General features: G+C 37.2%; 1 protein-coding gene across 1 annotated transcript in view; it reads left to right on the top strand.

Annotated features, from left to right (window-relative positions):
* The window catches only part of HOMER1 (homer scaffold protein 1), an 87,510-nt gene that overhangs the window by 50,260 nt on the left and 16,140 nt on the right, over window positions 1–21,110 (top strand). The window contains exon 6 of the mRNA XM_058823531.1: window positions 13,780–13,936. Within this exon, the coding sequence (XP_058679514.1) occupies window positions 13,780–13,936 (157 nt within the window). The remainder of the gene's footprint in view (window positions 1–13,779; window positions 13,937–21,110) is intronic.

The following is a 21,110-nucleotide window of genomic DNA, read 5'->3' as shown; positions in this document are numbered from 1 at the left end:
GATGACTAGCACCATCTTCGGCAAGTATTTAAGCTTAAGAGCCAGTCTTTAATTTTATTTGTGATGTCATTGATGAGGATAGTATTAAATATATGCTAAATGATAGGGGATGTATTAGGTATATGAGAGGGCAATTTACACTGCATCTGAGTGTAAAGTGTACACTACACCACAGTTACAAGATGCCAAACATCTTCAGTCATGAAACATTTCCACTTTGAGTCTTGGTGAAATGTTAGCTGTGGATTCCCGTGAAACACACGACATGGATTCTTTCATCCATGGGCTTTGCCATTTATAAAGTGCTTAGATGGTGTTAATGAAGGCCATGTGGACTTCCAATGAGCTAAAGCAAAGAGAGCTGGCTTCAGTTATGATTTTATTCTTGTGGAAAATGTGAGGTAGAAGTGCTGCTATACCAAATTCTGCCTGGGTTAAGAGGAGGCGGAAATAGTGTGTGAATTCAGGAGATATGAATGCACCTCCTGTTCCTTTGCTACCTTTCTGATGCCAGAGTAAATCTTCAGAATTGACAACTGTACCTTGAGCTTATACAGGGTCATCCAGCGGTTACACAGAACAGGGAGCATAGGATGGAGTTGCAAGAACACTTCTATCCCTGGAATATTTTTCATTCTCAGGTGCACAAGTGCCTTTGTTGTGCCTTTTAACTTCACCAGTTCAGAGCCAACATACAGTTGTCTGTGTGGTGCAAAGAGATCATGTTGAAGAAGCCACTTGCTGGTTTTAGATATTTATTGATAGGATTCAATGAAATGGATTACCTCTGTCCACTTCTTGAAAGAAAGCAAAAGTTCAACAAAAAAGAGAATACCATTTAGAAAAGTCTCGACGTTAAAAGAGTACTAACATGATTTCCTTTTAAAAGGAATATTTCATGTTTAAATTAATAACTTAGACAAGAAATAGCTTTCAACTATGTTATTTTTCTAGAATGTATCTGGAATTCATAAAATCTATTTGTGTGTGTGTGTGTGTATGTATGTATGCATGCATGTAAGATATATATATCCTTTGAGGGATCATTTTACATCCCTGCAAGACCAGTGGACCAAGGACGGGAAGCTCTTAATTTTTACATGAAGTTAAAAGCTTAGTTTCAAGTCCAAGGCAAAAGATCCATGCTATTTTACTTATATGATACTTTATAAGTGTCTTGGTTTTGTCAAATGAATTAGGATTGCTAAAGATTTTTCCCTTCTTTAGTGATAAGTAGTAATTAATTAATTAATTAATTAATAGGTAGTAATTAAGGTAGTAATTCTCTTGGAGGATCTTGTGGCCTGAGTTCTCTGATGGAGCAAATTCTTCCACATCCATGTGACAATGAGGTCAAAAAATAACACCTGAAGGGCTTCTGTAGTGCCTGATGCTTTTCCTCTTAGAGAGGCACCTAAAACTGGGTGAAGTGCCATGTTGGGATACTTAACCTCACTTAGCTTTTAAACATCTAAACCTGCTGAAGACAGGTCTAATTCACTAAACCCTCTTTCCCACATACAGCCTTTATTTGTACCTCCTGGCAGTGTTGCAATCCACAGTATTGCTTTCTGTATTTTATGGAGGCAACACAGCGTGATGTTCCCTGGGATTGCGGTCACCCTGCCATGGCTCCCTGATGGACTGTTTCAATTACTCTCCCTACCCTCCAGGTTAAGGATCCTGTCCAGATAGTGTAAGCCCCAAGAAGAATAGAGTAAAATCTCATTGATCAGGTAAACAGTCAAAGCTGCTTCCCTCTAAGCCATTTCAGGACGTCTCTAAATGTGCAAACAGCATTCAGTCTGCACCTGAACAAGTCGTTTGATTAAACATAATTGTGTCATGTTGATTTTCTGTCACATTGTAGCAGGCAGACCCCTGGAAATGGGAAATCAATAGTGTTAGCCTTGTTCTAGCAAACATGGGTAGAGGTTAGGGGCAGGCACACATAAACACAACTATTTTGTCTGTCAAAAATGTGTACTTAATGCGTTATCTTTTTGAGTTTAAGAGTATTTCACAGTAACACCAAACAGCCATCAAGTTTTGTCTGTAATGGATTAAGTTGGCACAAATCAGCAATGAACTAGAATATAAGAATTTTTTAATCAGCTCGTAAACCATTTGGCAAATGAAGCTAGAGCTGTGTGAACATGTTGAAATAAAATATCTGGAATGTCCAGAACTCTGGTTTCTCAAGTACACAATAATAAAGCATTATGAGTGGTCCACATCTGCTGATCAGCAACAATCAACAGTTGTTACCTTTGCTGATTTTACTCCATGGCACTGTGATGTAATGATGTTCTGTCTTTCTGATATGAAATGCAGAGAGTTTGGTTTCTAAATTAAAGTTAGAGTAGTGGAAACCATTCTTCTGGGAGACTGCAATCCCACAGGTAATTAAGAAGTCATTTTCTTCAAATAACATTGTTCACACAAAAAAACCAAAACCAAACCAAAACCCTGAAAGTGAATTGACTGAATTCTACTCATTATTCAGCTCTGGTAATTTGCCAAAGGAAGAAAAATAAAAGGGATTTTTCTTTTCACTATAATGCAAACAGAAAATAGGGTTTTGTTGTCTGAAGCCAAATGCATGTAGGTAATACACTCAGATTAATTTGGCCCCATTTTAAGAAAATAGCCAAAATAATTTCCTATGTGTGTGAAGTGTGTTCTAACTGATCACTGTGTATGACGGCAAGTTACCTGCACTTTATTTAGGAAATACTTTGGAATGTAAAACTAATGTAATTACATGACAACACCTATCGTGCAGTACCTTCCTTTTATACTCTCCAGAAGTTTTAGTATTTTGGTTTGATTATTGTTTGGCACTTTAGGAATTATTTGTGCTGGGCTTTTGATCAGCATAGTGGGAGGCTGAAGAAAGCTGACTTTTAAACATCTTCACATCATTGTGTTTGCCCTACCCTTTCTCTTGTCTAGAGGCCTTGTCAGGAAAAGTGAACTAGAGCTTGCAATACTAGAAAATAAACATGATGACATGTGGCACATAGGCACAGCCTCATGAAAGGATGAAAGTTCAGTCTCTGCTCTGCTGTCTGTGAGCTCACAACTAGAAAGACTCATGTGCAACTTCATTCTTTCCCTGTTGGGTTGCAATAAGTTAAGTAAGATGAGATGAGGAGATAAGAGGGGACCCAAGCTTTATATTCTTCTTGGAAACTGTTACATCAATTAAGTGTTGAATTGGAAAGAATGGATCTATAAATTATTATATTTTACCTTCCAGCTGAATTCTTGAGCCTGATCATCTTCATTATTCCAAAAAGAAGATGAAGGAAACCTAAAATTACTTAGTCTAGACTGAGTAAATAAGAACTATTAACTACCAGTTTGTTAAGAAAGGTGCCATGTTAGTTTTTTCTTTAAAAATGGGATATTTTACAATTAGGGAGAGAAACTTACATAGGGACTGCTTCCTACAGTTAAGCTGTAGTTAATGGGAAAAGTATCAGTATCAGAGGCTTCCCATGTATTAAATTTAATCTCTTGATTCATCAATTTAACTAGATTTCAGGAAATTTGGCTTTAGGATCAACATAGTGCAAGTAATATAGTCTCTTCTTGGATTCAGATTTGGTTTAAACAAGGCAAATGTAATACTTCCATTCTCTCAAAGAGTGGAATGGAAAAAAATATGGCTTGCAGTATCTGCATGTGTTACAACTCACTTGTGATTTTTTTTGTTCAAACATATGCAGTCAATAAATATTTTACTGTCATCATATCATGCTACTTACTGCTTGTACTTCTGAGAGTTCCATAGATGCTTTAGGTTGGACTTTATATTTAGGCTATTGACTCTTAAGTAATTGTGTGGCTACCATAGGAGATAAATGAAACTTAATTAAATTTTCAATGTTTCCATGTAGCTTCAGTTCCCTTAATGGAATAAGCTTATTTTGTTGTCAGCATGCAAATGAGAGTCCATCTCTGGCACTACCTGTGTGATTAATGCATGTCTTTGTATTTACTGAGATAAGCAAACTGCCAATTGTGGTGCAAAAATGAATTGCACCAGTAGTTACTACTTGATATCATAAGACAACCTAAGCTCCTAAGGTACCTGGGTGGAGGCCCAGTAGCCATAAATCAGAATCTTTATGCAAATGATATAGAACCATTTCTGTAGGTCATTCTAAAAAAATATGCCTTTCTATTGCTGGTAGTGAAGTTGTGAGGCCCAGCAGCTGTATTGGGTCTTCTGCTGAGGTCAGCGTTTGCTATAAAAAATAAGATGGGATCCAGCATTAAGGGGTCTTATATGCTGAGCCATCCTGTGGTATCAGTAACAGAAGGTTCTGCTAAGAGCTAAACCAGACATCTTTCACATTGAACCACTTGTAATAGCTGCTCCGTCTTCAGCAGAGGCACAACACGCTCCAGTTACAGCTGTGACAGCACCTATAAATGCAGGCAGAGGCTTGTGCTGAGGATCTCCACTACTTGTGTGAGGTTTATGTCAGGCTTACAGGGTTGGGAGAAGTCTCTTCAGCCAGCTCATTGCTCTGCATGTGGTTGCCCAGAGAGTAGCTCTTACTGTCTTCACTCTGTTGTTGCAGAGCTGAAAACCTGAGCTGTGTCCTGTAAAATCGACCGGCAGCTTGCAAAACCTTCTGAACCTCATCTAGACCACTAAATAAAATGTGCCTTGGCACTGAGGTCTGTGGGCTGAATTGTTTCCTCATTCTTCCTCTTCTGTACCTGTTCAGTGTCCTTGTGGCTGTAGGGCACAGTTAATGAGTTTTGTATGGCATTTTTTTCCACTCCAACATACCTGCAGTGATCAGAGGGCTTCACTGCCATCCACTTGAGTGGTATTCTCCTTGCACAAAAACACAAATCAACACTGCATGCCCAGGAGTGTTTCAGGTGGGTATGGAAGGGTTACAGATCCCATAAGGTCTTAGAAGATTGTGAAGATGGAAGGGTGCTAAACGTGACCACGGGCAAACTGTATTTAGAATCTACTTTGCCAGGCGTCACTGGGTAGGGCAGTTTGTGAAGAGTGCAAACTCCCCAGTCCCTACAACCTCTGGAAGCTCAGGGCTTTTGGCCCTATTTTACTAAGTGGAGAAAGTGGTCACTGTGAAAAAAGTTGTTTCTTGTCCTCACTAGCACAGTGTTTTTGTAACAAAAAAACTCACTGAAGGTGTAATTGAGAGCGCAGTTCAGTGAAACTGTTAAAATCTAAACAGGACTCAATAAAAGACAGCCCAAGTAAGAGGTGCGTAGGAAAGTCAAATACTCTATTCTGCTACATTGCTGATAGAGTGCAAATTGATTCAGTGCACACACAAATTATTGTTATTAGCAGATTTTTGAAAGAAATTTGGGATTTTGCCTAGCCATGGGCCTAGCAGAATTAATCCATACTAATTCAGTGAATTTGAGTTAAACTGCTTTAAATTCTTGTGTGTACAGATAAGTTCCACAATGAAGATCATTTTTAGTGTCAGGGTTACCATGTCCTAGTATCTGACTTGCTGATAGCCACATCATCTAATTGATTTCTTAAAGTGATTAAGTGCCATAAATGCCAGAGTCAATTTTACTTTCTTTGCAGTCAAATACCTACTCATTTCAGAAAATAGAATGTAAGTTCCTAAAAAACTTTGTTGATTTTAAAAATGTTCAGCACCATAGCAACAGCAAGGAATTATGCCTACTGTTCAGTGTACTTGCTGGGTATCAGTTACACACTGCAGATCTAAAGTAAATTACTTCCAACAACACCAATATGCTATTTCAATAAGGGGACAAGGACAATTTCTTCTTTCACTTTTTCAGAATATGTGATAATTGTTAGGTGAGTAAGGTTTTAATGATTACTGCAAAAAACCTAGAAATTAGGTTTTTAGAAATTAGAAATTAATTAGCCATGTTTGTGCTTTCAAATGGCTTAAAGTTATAAGAAAGAGTTACTGTGCTTTCTTTTTACGCTGTGGCCTTCATAAAGAGATAACAAATTCTGTTTACTTTATAAAATTTAATTACTGATAAAAATAAGGTCTTTCTAAAAGTATAAAATCAGAAGTTCAGCCTCTTCAGAGAGATCAGGGACTTGGTTCAGGTTAAATAAAGGGTTTTCACTTTGTGATGCAGTGTACAAAATCATGCTTGGTTCTGTGCTTAACAGCATAATTTAAATAAGAATCAGAGTTTAAATGTTAGCTGTGTAAACACATCCAGGGTACAATAATATGCAGTACAGAAAACTTTGTTCCTTCCTTTAACATGGATCAGGACTGGGACCCAAGTCCTGCATGACTAGAGATTGTTGCTGAAGCATTAACTTTGTCTTAATATCCTGTGAAGTGTCTTTCAAGAGCTCCTCTTTTCTATTAACTCTTAGTGTTTCCATGAGCAGTGAACACACACTTTGTCATTTTTAACTCTGGCTTTGTTGCCTTTTGCAGGCATACAATGCTGGGTTACTGGATGTGGTATTTATGTTAAAAATTTGAGTTTCATGTCCAGTCTATTCCTCCATGATAAAGCAGTCTGTGTTGTGGTGGTTTCTATAGCCCTGTGATTAATAAAGGCTGCATAACAAAATACAGAGCATGACTTTAAGTGGTGAAGCTAAATAGGATAGGCACCCATTTCCATTGCATAGTGGTCTGTCTTATAATGGAAAGAGTCTATCATTGCTCAACTTCTTTTGTCATTTTCACCCAATAAGTCCACAAAACTATTGATCTTTCCTCAATGAGCTGATAAGGCATAGTACAGGAGCTGCCTAAGAGCAGTGCTGCCTGTGACAGAACTGGAAAGGCAAGTCTTGTGTCCATGAGCTGCGTGGGTACTCTGGGTGATTGAGAGTCCAGTCAAGAGGCTGGCCAAGCTGATAGGCTAAATAAAGGTGAAAGCTATGTGAAACACCTTGAGGAAGAAATCTGTTCTATCTCCATATATTGTAGCTGCCCAGATTTGCAGTAAAAACTTCTGTGTTTGCCTTCTACATTGATATAGAAATTGGGATTTCAAGCATATTGAGGTTCCAGGTTGAACAAAGGTGTGTGCAAAACAAAGTAACATGTCCTGGAGTGGGATGAACCTTCAATATTTGTACAGAATGAGAGACTCCCAGACACATAATTCTCTCATCTGCTGATTTCTTATTTCATCCACTCAGCTGCCTGTTTTGCTTTCCTGCAGGGTGGCTTTGATATTAGGCACCTCACTTAAAGTACAATGTGCTTCAAGGGCCTCCTTCATCTCTTTTGCTATGAGCTGATTCACAACCATGTTTCTCTGGTTTTGTGCTGATGTAACTCCACTGAGATCATGTAGATATTCCTTATCCCAAAAGGAAGAACAGATCTTTCATGCTCTGTTAATATTCTTCCTTCTCTCCCCAGGGGACCTATCCTCCTTTGCTAAAAATTATTTTGAATACTCTAATTAAGGATAAGGATCTCTTTGAATATTAATTAGTTTTCATTGGCCGCACTCAAAATATTTAACTCAAAGCGATTTCCTGGTAATTATCTCTGGATTATAACTTTGAGAAGATTTATTTTTTTTTTAATAAATTCCAGTTTATCAAGTAAGACTTCCTTTTGCATGTGTAGGGTTAATCACAGCTGAATGTAAGACAGTGAGCAGTGGCTGTGAAGAGGCAATTGTTCTGTGTCTTATGTTTTCCTCTTACAAAATCTCTTGTTCTTAGTGTAGATTCCCCTCTTTTGCTGTTTTTAAAATTATTTAACTGGGCGACTCTGTCCCACATGTACATAAATTCAGAGTTAGATGCCTCAAGCAGACAGCTCTGTAGGAAGACAAAAATGGCAGACCAACTCACACCCTTTCTTTCTTGCCTCTTCCTGGAGTGTAGAGATAGAACTTGGTATACTCTATGGCTCTTTCTTCAGCTTCTGGCTCATTGTAGATCTCCTCCTCCTCCTCCTCCTCCTCCTCCTCCTCCTCCTCCATAGTTTAATAGAAGATAAAATTTCCTTCTCTTCCCTATTGCTTTGAATATTCAAGGGAGAGGGAGAGATTTCCATATCATTATTGAAGGCTTATGGTGCTTTGGAATAGCAAGGGCACAAACTCCCAGAACCCATCAGGTTTAAATCCTTTCCATCACAAAGTTGTTTTAGACATTTAACAGATGGCCACAGTAAATGCTTATTGAAATCTCCAAAAAGGGGTGTAATTCCCAAATTGCTTGTTTAAAAATTCTTCTACATCAGCATGTAAGCTGAGGCGCTTGAGTCTCATTTTCAGCATGAATGAGAGGAGGTTTCTTATGAGCTTTTAGGAATGCCTTGAGATGCTGCAACCCCTTATTGTACCAGCAGATTCAACAATTCCATCAAATCAAGCAGTCACCCCATTTCAGTGTAGGCAATAGCAAGCATAGCTTGTTGAAGAGATCTTGCCCTTACAGCCTTCTGCATTAGCTGGAGCTTATTTGACATGGGGGCTTTCATAAGGACCTTTTGCAGGATTCCTTTCCAAATGTACCAGGGAATTTTACAGAAGTGCAAACACTTGCCTTACCCTTCCAAGGAGAAGAAGTGATGCCTTGTGTTCACTGGATCTCTCAGATGCTTCTGCAACAGAACCAAATGGTTGACAATGCCCGTGCCCTGTTGAGCATGAAAAGCTGCTCTGTAAGGCTTTACCAGCCCAGCTGTCAGAAGGGGTCACTCCCTGCTGCCAGCACAGTTAATGCCTTGTTACCAGCTGGTTGACATACCACTCCCTCTGCTTGATAATGCTCACTCCACCAGACTCTTGGGCTGCTTCCAATGCATGCCAACTATTTATGATCTAGGCAGCTGCTACCAGGACTGTGCTCTGTTGATATTTGTAAAGTCTCATGGATTTCGTTATTATACCGGAATCCACATTTTCTGTTGAAAGTATTCCATTCTTACTTGGCTAAATTCCTCTTTACATCTGCTGTCCCAAGACAGGATTGCTCACCCCACACCTGCAGAGCAGATTGCAGTGACACCTGAAGAAAATAATTTACCTGCTCTCAAATAACAGTAGTTTCTTGAAACCATGACTATGCTATAGAATAAATTTTAAACTAATCAATTTTATGCAATGAATGCAATATTAAGACCCCTAAATATTAATAAAGTAGATTTTTTTTTCACATTTTATTGATAAAAAACTGAAATAAACCTTAAACCATGTTTCACAGTATTGGTTCTCCATTCAACTAAGTGAACAGCAAATAAGCAATAATGATTCAAAAAGCAGAAACATAATTTAAAGTGCTTTTGTTTCTTTGTTTCATGAAAGCATTTCTCAAAATAACTTCATTCTGAATGGAGCTCATCAATGTGTGCTTATCCCCCCTTCCCTTTGCCAGTCTTCTCCAACTGGCTAAATGTGGTGACTGAAGCTTTTCGGATTAATTTTCCTTAAGTGACCTACTTTGCAGAGAAAGATAATCATGCATTTATAGCCTCTGGCACACTATTCAGGTCACAGATGGACAGATACCAAAGCAATTCCTCAGTGACTTACTGGGCTTGTAACTAATCCCTAGTGAGAAAGGAGATTGGCCTGATGTTAATTGGCCAGAATGCCTAAATGTATGGAAGGAAGATCATTGACTCCTACTTCAATTTTCAGAGGGTATCACAGTTAGGTGGAGTGGTACCCACCAGCAATTTTTCTAGGAGTGTTTTGTGAAAGTGATTGAATTACATGATGTCACAATGTTAAAACTCATTTTGAATCATTTGCCTTGACAGTGGGGCACCATGTGGTGTTCTGACTGTGGACATGTCTAATACCAGATACTGTGGCCAAAATGAAGGACAGGAGATTCAGGAGAGTTTTGGCCTTTTGCTCACTTAAGGGCACTTGAAATCCCATGAAGAGTTGTCATTGTGAGACCCAATCCTCTGCTATGAAAGCTTCTTTTATTGTTTTTTTAATTAGCATGGTAGTTGAGCACATGAAACTCATGGTTTGCTATTATTCTTTAGAGGATCCCTTTCTCTCTCTTGTATTTGGCACCAATGGAATGCATGCAAAACAGCTTGTCCTTTCGTTTTCAGATGTTCTGAAGTTTCCCAAGGGAAATGACCAGGCTTTATTCTCTGTTAGGGTATTTTTAAAACTTTTGTGTAGTTTTTCATGCTGAAAAACAGGCAACAAGCCAGAGTGTTAAGAATATTTCTTTTTTTGAAGGACTGTCTTGAAACTTTGTGCTTGTCAGGCAGTCGGTGATGTTAATTCTGACAGGTTTCAAGAAATAACTGTTAAAATTGTGACACTGCCAGCAAAGGGATGGATGGCTTTCAGAAGAAAACAAGCATGTATGCAGGTTGAATTCTTGCCCCACAAGACTGCAAGTGGCTATGACTGTGTGTCCCTCAGCGTCTATATACAGCTTTCCACAACAGTGCAGAGCTGGAAAGTGCTCTGGTAGATATTACTGTTTGGATCAGTGTGATCACTGAGTAAGTGTACATATTTGAAGTGCTTTGTAGAATACATAGTCTCAAAGCACATGAGGGATGATTCAGATTAGGTTTAGGTGTTTACAACTGTTAAGACAACTTGTGTGTATTTTCTATGACAGAATCTAATGCAGTGAGGGCACAATAAATTCCTTTTAGCAGCAAGCCTTTCAGACAGGAATTAAGTAAAAGGTAGAGAGAAAGAGTATGTGCAGCTCTCCTGTACCTATCCCAAAGGACTATAGTGCACCTGTTCCACCATCAAAATTCCAGCTACATGCTTGAGCAGTTTCTGGGACCTTTCCCTTTGTCCATCATCTTCTTGATCTCGGTATTCACTTTCACAGGGGCTAGTCTCAGCATCTCCTCCTCCAAGGGACAATTTCATTGTGTCTGAATCATATGTTTCCCAGTGTTTTCTCAGGAAGGGTTGGTAAATTTGAACCAGTAATAGCTCTACAGATACAAGCTTCAGTGCAGATATTCTCAGCCTAACCTAAGAACAGCATGCTCTAAGTGTGCTTTTATCTGGTTCTAAAGTAATTAATATAAATCCAGTTTTAACTAAGCTAATCCACAGAGCATAATTTCATTATCTTCTTTGTTGTTTTTATTTTCCTTTTTCTTTCTTTTGTTTTAATCTCAAGAAAGTATTTGAGGAAAGAAAGTCAAAACTGCCAGGACTGGTTACAGGCTATTTTGATCAAATTATTATTTTGTGAAACAAAAAAATCCACACCCTTGGGACTGTGTTTCCCAGTATGATATCCATTAAGAAGAAAGGATAAATCTAAAGAGTTAGGAAGTCTTTGTATATTACCAAATACAGAACTAGACTAATTTAACTAAAGTGTTTCCATTTTGTGACACTGTAGCACAATCTGTAGAAGATACAGTAACAATTATTCATAGCAAAAAACCCCCAGTATATGCTGCATGCAAGTCAAACCTGTATTACAACAGAACGTTCCTGCCAACTCTGTGGGTCTCTTAGGGAAAAAGAGTACAGTTGAGAGATAATACTGATGCATTCCTATTGAGAATAGCCAATTGAAGAATAACCAGATACAAAGAAACCTTACAGCTTTTGAACTAGGGTAACCGTAGCAGTAATAGAAAATACATGCTTCATATTTCATACTGACATTTCATTATGCAAGGAATAACTTAAAAGCTCCTGGCTATTTTCTTGGGAGACACTGTAGTAGGGGCACCAGGCAAAGGTGAAAGTGATACACACCACAAATCACCCTCACATTATTGCTTATCACTACCTGAGAGTCTGACTTCTGGGTTCTTCATGGATTAGTGGGTATCATTGTAGATATATGCATTAATAGATTAAAAAAAATCTTTTCTGTTCTTTGGATAATGAATCAGACAGTTCTTAGCCTTTGCCTGAGATACAGCTGTGTTACATCAGTTTGTGCGCATATATCTTCTGAGGGCAAAGATGAGTAGTAAGGCACATTTCGTAAGAGAGTATCGGTCTCATGTGTAAACAATTTCCTAGAAGCTAGTAGTAGCCAATAGTCCTGCAGGACTGCTAAATGGAGCTCACTTGTATGAAACTACGGGATTGGCTGTTCTCAGATCAGAACATCAGGAGAGGAGTATGAATATACTAATAAACTAGACATTTTGAGCATTCTTTTAATACAGTTTGCTTATCTTCTGGGCTAATGTAAGTGAAACTTTAATCTGATTAGAGGAACAGAAGAGTGAACATGGTTACAGAAATTCATGCTTATCTTGTTTAATATGTGCATCTGTGTCCCCTGAGGAAGTAGGATCACAACTACTTTAGTTTAGTCCTTTAAGATCTAAAATTTCCAGTGGTGAACTTGTAATTAGTTGTATCATTATATGCTAGAGCATATTCCTCTTCTGGAGAAACTTGTATTCCTGTTCAAGGGGACAAAGTACTATTTGGAAGGAAATGCTATACCATGGAGGAATCAGATCTAATATATTAGTGAAACGTGTGGTCTGAATAGTTAATGAATGTTCCCCACCATCTGATTAATTTTGAACACCTAAGGAGCATTTATAGGGGTCAATGCTTTTGAAATATGCTTTGATGGGATGGAATTTGCATATGCAGGAAGTGGAAGAAAGAAACCAAGTGGACAAAGTGATGGCAAAATATTTCATTATACGTGTGTACAAAGGTCAAATAAATCTGTAAACTTGCATTCAAAATAGTAATTAATTTCATAATATTAAGAGATATATTTAAAATATGTAATTATATAATAATTCTTTGTAGGATATAATTTTGGTCAGAGTTATAGATTTTTGGTTTTCACTGATGCCTCTGATAGTGAGCTAATGAAACAAAATTAATGATTTTCTGCATGTAGTGTCCATGTAGGTGTGCAACTCACATGTTGTTAGCATTATACAAGTGCATGTTAATGAGCTATTTGCATATAATGCATATAATGCATTCACCTGATATGTCTGAGATACTTTTCCCTTGCATACTGAGTGTAAAGATATGGTCTGCAGATGATGGCAAACTAACTACTGTGAAAATTAAAACCCTGCATTTGCCAAGAGAGCAACTAAATTGTAAGCAGGAATTTTCCTCTATAGACTGCTTCAGTAAACCTCAACATCAGCTTCCACTTTGAAGTAAAGCAGTGGTATATCCATCCTACTTGATCTCTACTCTCTTTGCTTATATTAGTGAGGAAAAAAATATTAACAGTATTATGAAATTCAAGATCTTTCAATTTTCAAGAACAAATTAAATATGGTGTTTAATAAAGTATATTTCAGAAATGGAAGGCTTACATTAGGACAACAAAGCTGCACTTCCAAAGCACGTGATTAACTCTCTTTAATCAAGTTGATAACAAATATTTTTCTACCACACATTTAATAAAGTAGTGGATTAAAAAAGCACTTCCATTCAATGTGCATATATTAAAAGAGTGACTAATCATATGAATATTCTCGAATTTCATGCTGTTGCTTTTGTGAAACTTATGTGGGTTTCATGATCTTTAACATTTTATTTATAAATGCACCCTGTTGAATGGGAAAAGTAGATTTTTTTTCCAATAATGGTGTTACCTATACTTTCTTAATTTATAGTTTTGATGATTTGAACAGTTGGATTCTCATTTAGTTGTTTTGTTTGGTATATAATTATATACCAAACAGATATTGTTATTGTTCGTTATATAATTTTTTGTGTAATTCTCTTTTTTCTGGATATTAAAAGAAAATTTATAAGACATTTAAGAAGCATAAAGGAAGAGATTTGAGAGTTCTGACCATTCTCATTCTGTCTGTGCAGTTCGACAATCAGCAAGCATTGGGAGGCAGAACTGGCCACGCTCAAGGGTAATAATGCTAAGCTCACAGCAGCCCTGCTGGAGTCCACTGCCAACGTGAAACAATGGAAACAGCAACTTGCTGCATATCAGGAGGAAGCAGAGCGTCTTCATAAGCGGGTAAGTCAAAGCAAATGGCCAGGATCCTTGAGGTGGAAATGGTGACTGTATTCACTCATTTTCAAGTAAAACAAGTTTACTGTTGCAGCTTCAGGTTTAATCTTCAAGACAGAAATTAGTGATTTTCTTAAAAGCATTTCCTCCAGTTGGAATTATTTGCTTTGTAGGAGTTCTTTTTCCTCAAAGGTTATTGTTGCAAGAAGTTATCAAACCTTATGACTTATTTGTCAGCTTTAACTCTTTATTTGATGCCATCACATCTGTTTCATTACATTCTCAATAGTACTGAAGTCTAGTCCTTTCTGCATTTAAGCCCTCAGAAGCTTGACATTGAATTTTTAAGTTCAAGAAACCTTATTGTAATGCCCTCATATAACAAAGATGAAGAACTTGCCCTCCATCTTGCACAGGAAGGACTCTGAACAACACAAACACAAGGTCACTATATGCAAGTAGAAATCTGCACCTGTTTTCACACAGAAGGGTCTGGGTCCTGTTGCCTTCATTACAAATTTTGCAGAGATCATTTGCCAAACCAGAAGTTAGTTCACAATGGGGGAAGGAAGGAAGGACAATGTTTGAGGAAGAAATATAACATGCAAGGTTGAAGTCTAAGTTATGAAAACAAGTATTCAATATCTAATTTTGCTTCTCTTTTCACATATGACTCTCTGTATTGTATAGTCTATCAACCTTTATCCATATCAATTTGTCATAGCTAAAGGGCATATTCCTCTCCAAAGTGAAGGCATGAGTAACATATGTGAAGAAGAGATGTCTTAGATGAAGCTTTATCACTTTCATTAATAAGGTTAGCTTAGAAAAAATCATGGAGGTGTACTTTACACTGGAGTGGTACTATTTACAAGGGCATGTATAGTACAAGGGGAAGTGGCTTCAAACTGAAATGTGGTAGATTTAGATTAGACATTAGGAAGGTGTTCTTCACTGTGAGCATGGTAAGGCACAGGAACAGATTCCTCTGAGAAGTTGTGAATGCCCGTCTCTGCAAGTGTCCAAGGCCAGGTTGGATGGGGCTTTGAACAACCTGGTCTAGTCGAAGGTGTCTCTGCCCATGGCAGGGGAGGTTGAAATGATATAATCTTTAAGATCCATCCCAATCCAGGCCACTCTATGATTCTGTGACACTTATTTAAGAAAAAAATGCAAAAAACCCAAACTAAACCATTGTAATCTTATGCATGAAAATAATTGTCATGATATGTTGAAAAAGAAGGGTGAATATTGCAGACCTCTCCATTTTGAATGCTGTAGTCACCTATAGAAAATAAGATATGGCAATTACAGCCAAGTCCTGCAAAATCCATCTTTCAGACCTATGCTGGACTTGTCTAACTGGAGGCTGTTCATGTAGTCCCAAGAGTAATCCTGTATTCATCCAGTGGGCTACTCCTAACCTGTGTGAAAGACAAACAGGAAGACCCTGCAGTTTAAGAAGCTCAGGGAAATGGCAGGTTGTTGGGGATGTCCTACACTTAGACTGACTTGCAGACAACACTCCTGAAGTCCCAGACAAAGGATTTGATAGGAAAAACAACAACTTCCAACAGACTGTAACTCTGTGTGCCATAGCTGACTGGACAAAACACATGAAATGTAATTAAGACTGGTGATTTTTGCAAAGTGCTTTCAGTTCAAGAAATTGGTGGTTGCTGACAAAACTTTGCTTCAGAAGTGTTCCAGTCAAGCAGAAGCTTGTAATGTGTGTTTGTACAGAGGGAGACTGCCACTTTGTCTGTCATCTCATTTAAGCTTCTCCTTTGGAAAAGTGGGAGTTGTAGCCTGTGCTCCAGGTTTGTGAATAGATGATAACAGTTACAGTTGATAAAATTATTTAAATTACAGCCTTGTATTAAAGTTACTACAGTGCAAATGTTCAGGTGAATTTGAACACTAGATAGGCTTTATAGTGAATAACTCATTGCTAAATGTGGACATAATAAGGTAGCATTCTTCCTAAAAAAATGTATTGTCTCAGCTTTGTGTTGCAAAGCTGAGACAATAAAATCCTTACCTAAGAAAGAAAAGTAATGCACAACAACAGCAGCTGTGTTTGTCTTGGGAGACTCAACCAGACTAGACAGGCAAAGATCCCTTTATTTTTTTTATGTTACTCCCACTCTCAGTCAAGTCTTATTTAAAATCTCTTACTGAAAAATTAAATTAATGAAAATAAAATTAATTAATATAGGACTTTTTGGCATTTAATTTTGCTTTTATTTGATACTACATTTAACGTTATTAATCAAGTCTTTGAGGTTATATTCATTAATAGCTGATGATTTTTCTTAACTTTTTTTGAGCAAATTTCCTGCAGTTATTTGTGTTTCTGAGGAAACACAAAATCCATAACAGGGTATTATCTACGCTATGCTCTTTTCATTGCTTACATGCCTTTATTAGGTGATTCTGTAACCTGTGACCTCAGGACTTGTTGATATTTCACAAAGAATATGGAAACACTCTGTTCCTAACTCTCTCTGGGAATGCCGGTTTATTACAATAGGGGAGTTAATTGGGAGTAGTGCCCTCTGTTGGAATTGCTTTTAGAAATATATAGACTTGGCTAACCCAAAGAATTAAATTCTCTAAGCAAAAAATGTATGTAGTGTTAAAAAAAAATTCAATCTCCATCTGTTACCATACAGTGCAGTGCAATACAAAAACTCTTCTAAATTACATGCTGGAGACTGATCTTTCAAACTGAATTAGTGCCTCTCTTCAAAAGAAAAACTGCAAGTCAGATGCTTCTTTCTTATACAAATAAAAAATATGCTGTTGAAATGGCAGATCTGGAGACTTTAAGTTACAGCTAATGTGGTAGCAAGCACTGTTCAGTCCCTGTCTTGTGCTATCTTTCTGTGCAGTTTATCTGTTCTGTATAAGCATGTAGCTGCAGTTGATCCAAAAAATATTCCCCAAACTGGAATCAATCTCACCTGAGATTATGTATAAATTATATATCAAGTTTATATTACATCCTGCTGTAGAAGACAAGGGTAACCCATGTTCTTTTAATAAATACCTTGGGGCAGATTAGAGTGAAATGACACTGAATAGTCAGTGTCTGTAAACATATGTGTGTATATATATGCACACAGTTTCTTTGAAAACAATTTAGTTGAAAAGACAAACAGCCAATTGTAGCCAGTTTAGTTCTTATTATCTGCAGAAAAATAGCAATGTAAAAGTATAAAAATAGCACTTAAAAATGTGTAAGGAAAAGAAAGAGAAAAAAAGGGCAAATAAGGAAAGATTTATAGTCAACCCCCCTTGCTGGCTCCAGAAATGAGACTTCGTATAATTTTGATGTGTGTTGTCTGAATTGAAGATGTTGGTCCATCAGGGGTGGGGAAAGTCCACAAAACTCAAAAGATTTCATGAGTTTTATATGCTGAGGTTCACTGTTGTTACAGCTGGCCTATTGTGCCAGTGCAGTTTAGCTCACTGGCCATCAGCAGAGATGAGCTTCCTTCAGGCTCATGTGAGTGTCCCTGACACTGCCCAGGCAGCCCTCTGCACTTGGGTGGGTGCTTTGCACATCAGCAGATTGCCCCCTGAATGTCTGAGACTTTAGCATTTCGGTCTCTCTTCCAGTATTACTTGTGGATGCATTCTTCTCCCCAGCCATCCCCCTAGAATGGTTGGACAATAGCACCCCCTTCATCTTAAGTTCCAGTCACAATCCAAATTCCGGTTAGTAGGTGTATTTGGGGAGGGGTGGGCTTTGGTGGTCATAGATGAATAGCTGCTTCTTTGCAGTTTGCTATAGTCGGCAAAAGGCCTCCAGTGATTTTGCCAGTGCTGACCCATTAACAATTTCAATCTCCCACAAGTCAAAGATAGTCCTCCTTTTTTCTAGTAATTCTTGTAGAGACAAAAGCATGGATAGTAAGAGTTCCACTCTTAAGGAAACTGTCTAAGGTTGCTTCTCTTTCTTTGATTTTGGTTGCACTTTTGAAATAATTCCACTTTTCTTTTTTGGCCATCTCTGAGTTTTACTCATTTATCAGTTCAATTTTTTGTGTTAACCTACATTTGTTTGCTTTCCCTGAGGCCTTTCTCTTCCTTCTTCCATTTGTTCTCTGCCTTAATAATGCCTAGAGCTGAGATAAAGCATAATACAGATTCAGTGTGGCTGAGTGAAACATTCTCAATAAATTAAAGTGTTGTGCTTTCTCCTGATACATTCTAGGCTTAATTGAGAAACACTGTATTTGATATTTTATCAGACAGTTTATTTTTCAGACCTTTGCTAAATGGGTGTATGGATTTTTACCTCTCAAATACAAAGAGAAAATTGTAGGAAAATGTGATGCCCAGTCACAAGCTTAACTTGGAGCTTTCAGCCTTCTCTAATCTGCTCAGAAACAACCAAAAATTTCCCTTAAATGGGGCTGGTGAGCACTCCTACACACCTTGCATAGCTTTTTGACATCAAAAGGGATTCATGAGTTTAGAATAGCTCAGTAACAGAAAGAAAAACCCTGAAGTAAGCTGCTTCAGACAAATAGAATAGCATGGGCCCTAACATTAATCCTGCTACCACAAAGAGGAAAGGATTGAATGATGATATAAACTATGGAAAGTAACCCACAGTTCTGTCTTTGTCATGTTAAAAAAGAAAATGATTAATTTTTTTCATGCACGCTATCTGCTAAGTAAATCATCCTATGACACTGGGCAATAGCACAAAGTAATAACACCAGTGCATAATAATAAGAGCTGCAGTCCTTGAAGATCATTCATCTTCAGGAAAAGAAGTCTAAGATAAAAAGAGATGAAGGGAAGTGATCAAGCTCCTGGGTAGTCATGAAAGAACAGAGAGGTAAACTCTTGAATTCTAGCTTGTTATTTTTCAAAAATTTCCCATAAGATAAAAATTAGGCTATTGTGTTCTTTCATTCAATGAATGAAATAAATGTGAGATATCTTATGTAGTTATTAAAATCACCTGACAAATAATGGACTGTGATTTTCGTACTGTTAAAACAATTTTTAAAATGGATATTAAAAAATTGCCTGAGCATACCAAAATAAAAACATGGTCATTTTACTGGACTGTTTCCATGTCACTTAAAGAGAACAACAGTCTGTAAAAGGACTGTGAAAGTTCAAAAGAAATATGGAGTGCTGTATAAACCATCTGTTCAGAAATCTTTGCAGATCCTTTAGAAGTCACCTCCACATTTCCATCAGCTACATTGATACTTGAATAGCCAAAACTAACTTTTGAATGTGCAATTGCAATGTGATGAATTTATCTGCTGGGTTGGAGCCCATGCCATGGACTTCATATTTGCTGACAAGTCTTGTTAGCAGCCCTGTGACGACTGTAGAAAACTGTTTGGTTTTATATGCCCAAGGAAGAACTTTATCTAAGAGTGGAAATATGAAGGAACTTGACAGAAAACATACTAACAAGAAATTTATGAATGGAGTTCTGATCCAAAAAATTTCTGGTAATTCACCTTTTTCATTTGATGTCTATCTCTTGTCATTATCCCTTTAAGACTGTGTCCCTCGTACTGAACAATTCAAATTTAGCTTTGAATAAATTTTGATTGATTGATTAAGAAAAAAAGTTAACCAAGTATAATCTTCTCCTTAAGATACTGTAATTATCATGTGGTTAGATAGCAGCTTTGTACTTCTTGTTTACAATGAAAATAGTTGACCACTTTTTTGCATGGCATTAGGGATAGCAATGGAAAAAAATACAAGCATTTTATTTCAGACAATATGTTGGGAATTTTTTCTCAGATCTACATTTTAGTCCCTTGAATATCCATTTCAGCCATCATAAGTGCTTTATTATTTTTGAAATTGTATGTGCTGTCAGCCTTAGGCTATCAGAGCATTTCTTAGAAGAAGAATTGTGAAACCCAGCACATATTTTAAACTCTCTTTGTGTCCATGATTCCTAATACAGACAATCCACCTAGCATTTATGAAGATTCAACCCTTGGTTGATAATTGCACTTTACAAGAACGATGATCTCTTTTCAGACAGAGCAGCTGTATAAGGTTACATTCCTTGAATCAAAATGTGAATTTGCCTTTTTTTTTTTTTTTGTTTGAGAAGTTTTGCATTTAGGACCCAAGACTGTTTTGCTAGGGTTTTTTTTTTTTTCTTTTCCTGGGAATTCACTTTCTCTGAATGTGTCATATAGAAGATAATAATTTGGAAAAAAAAAACCTAACAAACCAACAACTAAGCTACTCTGACTCTGGCTAATACAATAATTTTTCACAGAAGTGCTCTCTCATCACCATCTTCTTATTTCTAGAAAATCCTAAGAAAAGTGTTATCTACAAGTTATAAAACACATGCTTTGTGGAGGCATGCGACAAGATGTTTACACAGTTAAAGTCTGCAGAATTAAATACATTCTATAATTCCAAAGCTCTGCAGGAGAATAAGAAAATGACTGGATTTAGATCCTCAGGATGATATCTGTACGGTGTTTGCATTGCATGTGTTTCATGAACTGGCCAGGTGACTGGAAAAAGTATCTGCTAATTAGATTGTAGGGAAAGGAAGGTGCTTTGAATTTAGTATTACCTTATCAATTGCAAATAATAATGCATGGCTGAAGGTCAAATCATCAATTCTGGTAAACTTGTTATGTTTTCAAAGATTTCTACTAGAGTTTCATTGCTTTCTTCACAAAAATCAAGCAGATGATAGGTTATTCCTATTTAATCTATTGTGGAAAACATTTTGGTATTTCCATGGCTTAAGGCATCACCTGCTTAAAGAAGAAATGTGTCCTTTTTCAGTAAAATCTTCTGTTTTCTCCGTTGAAAAAAGTAATAAATTGCTAGTAGCGCACAACACTTGCCCCCAGGTTATTGCTTTATCTATGGGTTAATCTTGGAAAACTACAGTAATTAATTTCCTGTCAGAAGTGATTTATATGAATAATACCATTGTGTGATTTTTGTTCCTTCAGAATCACCCTTAAAAATAATTTTTTTTTGTTTTCTGCATTTTCACATTTCTTAACACCAAAAATCTTCACAGAATTTTTTATTCTTAAAAGCTGCGCTGGAATAATTGTTATTATTAGCTTGTTGCATGCTGTTGTGCTTTGTAGTACTGTCTACCCTTAAGAACTGAGATGTTTTCTCTGCATAAATTATGTGAAAC

This window comes from Ammospiza caudacuta, chromosome Z (genome assembly GCF_027887145.1).
Source record: "Ammospiza caudacuta isolate bAmmCau1 chromosome Z, bAmmCau1.pri, whole genome shotgun sequence".
In the NCBI taxonomy this organism is placed as follows: domain Eukaryota; kingdom Metazoa; phylum Chordata; class Aves; order Passeriformes; family Passerellidae; genus Ammospiza; species Ammospiza caudacuta.
This window is presented reverse-complemented; position numbering and strand designations above follow the sequence as displayed.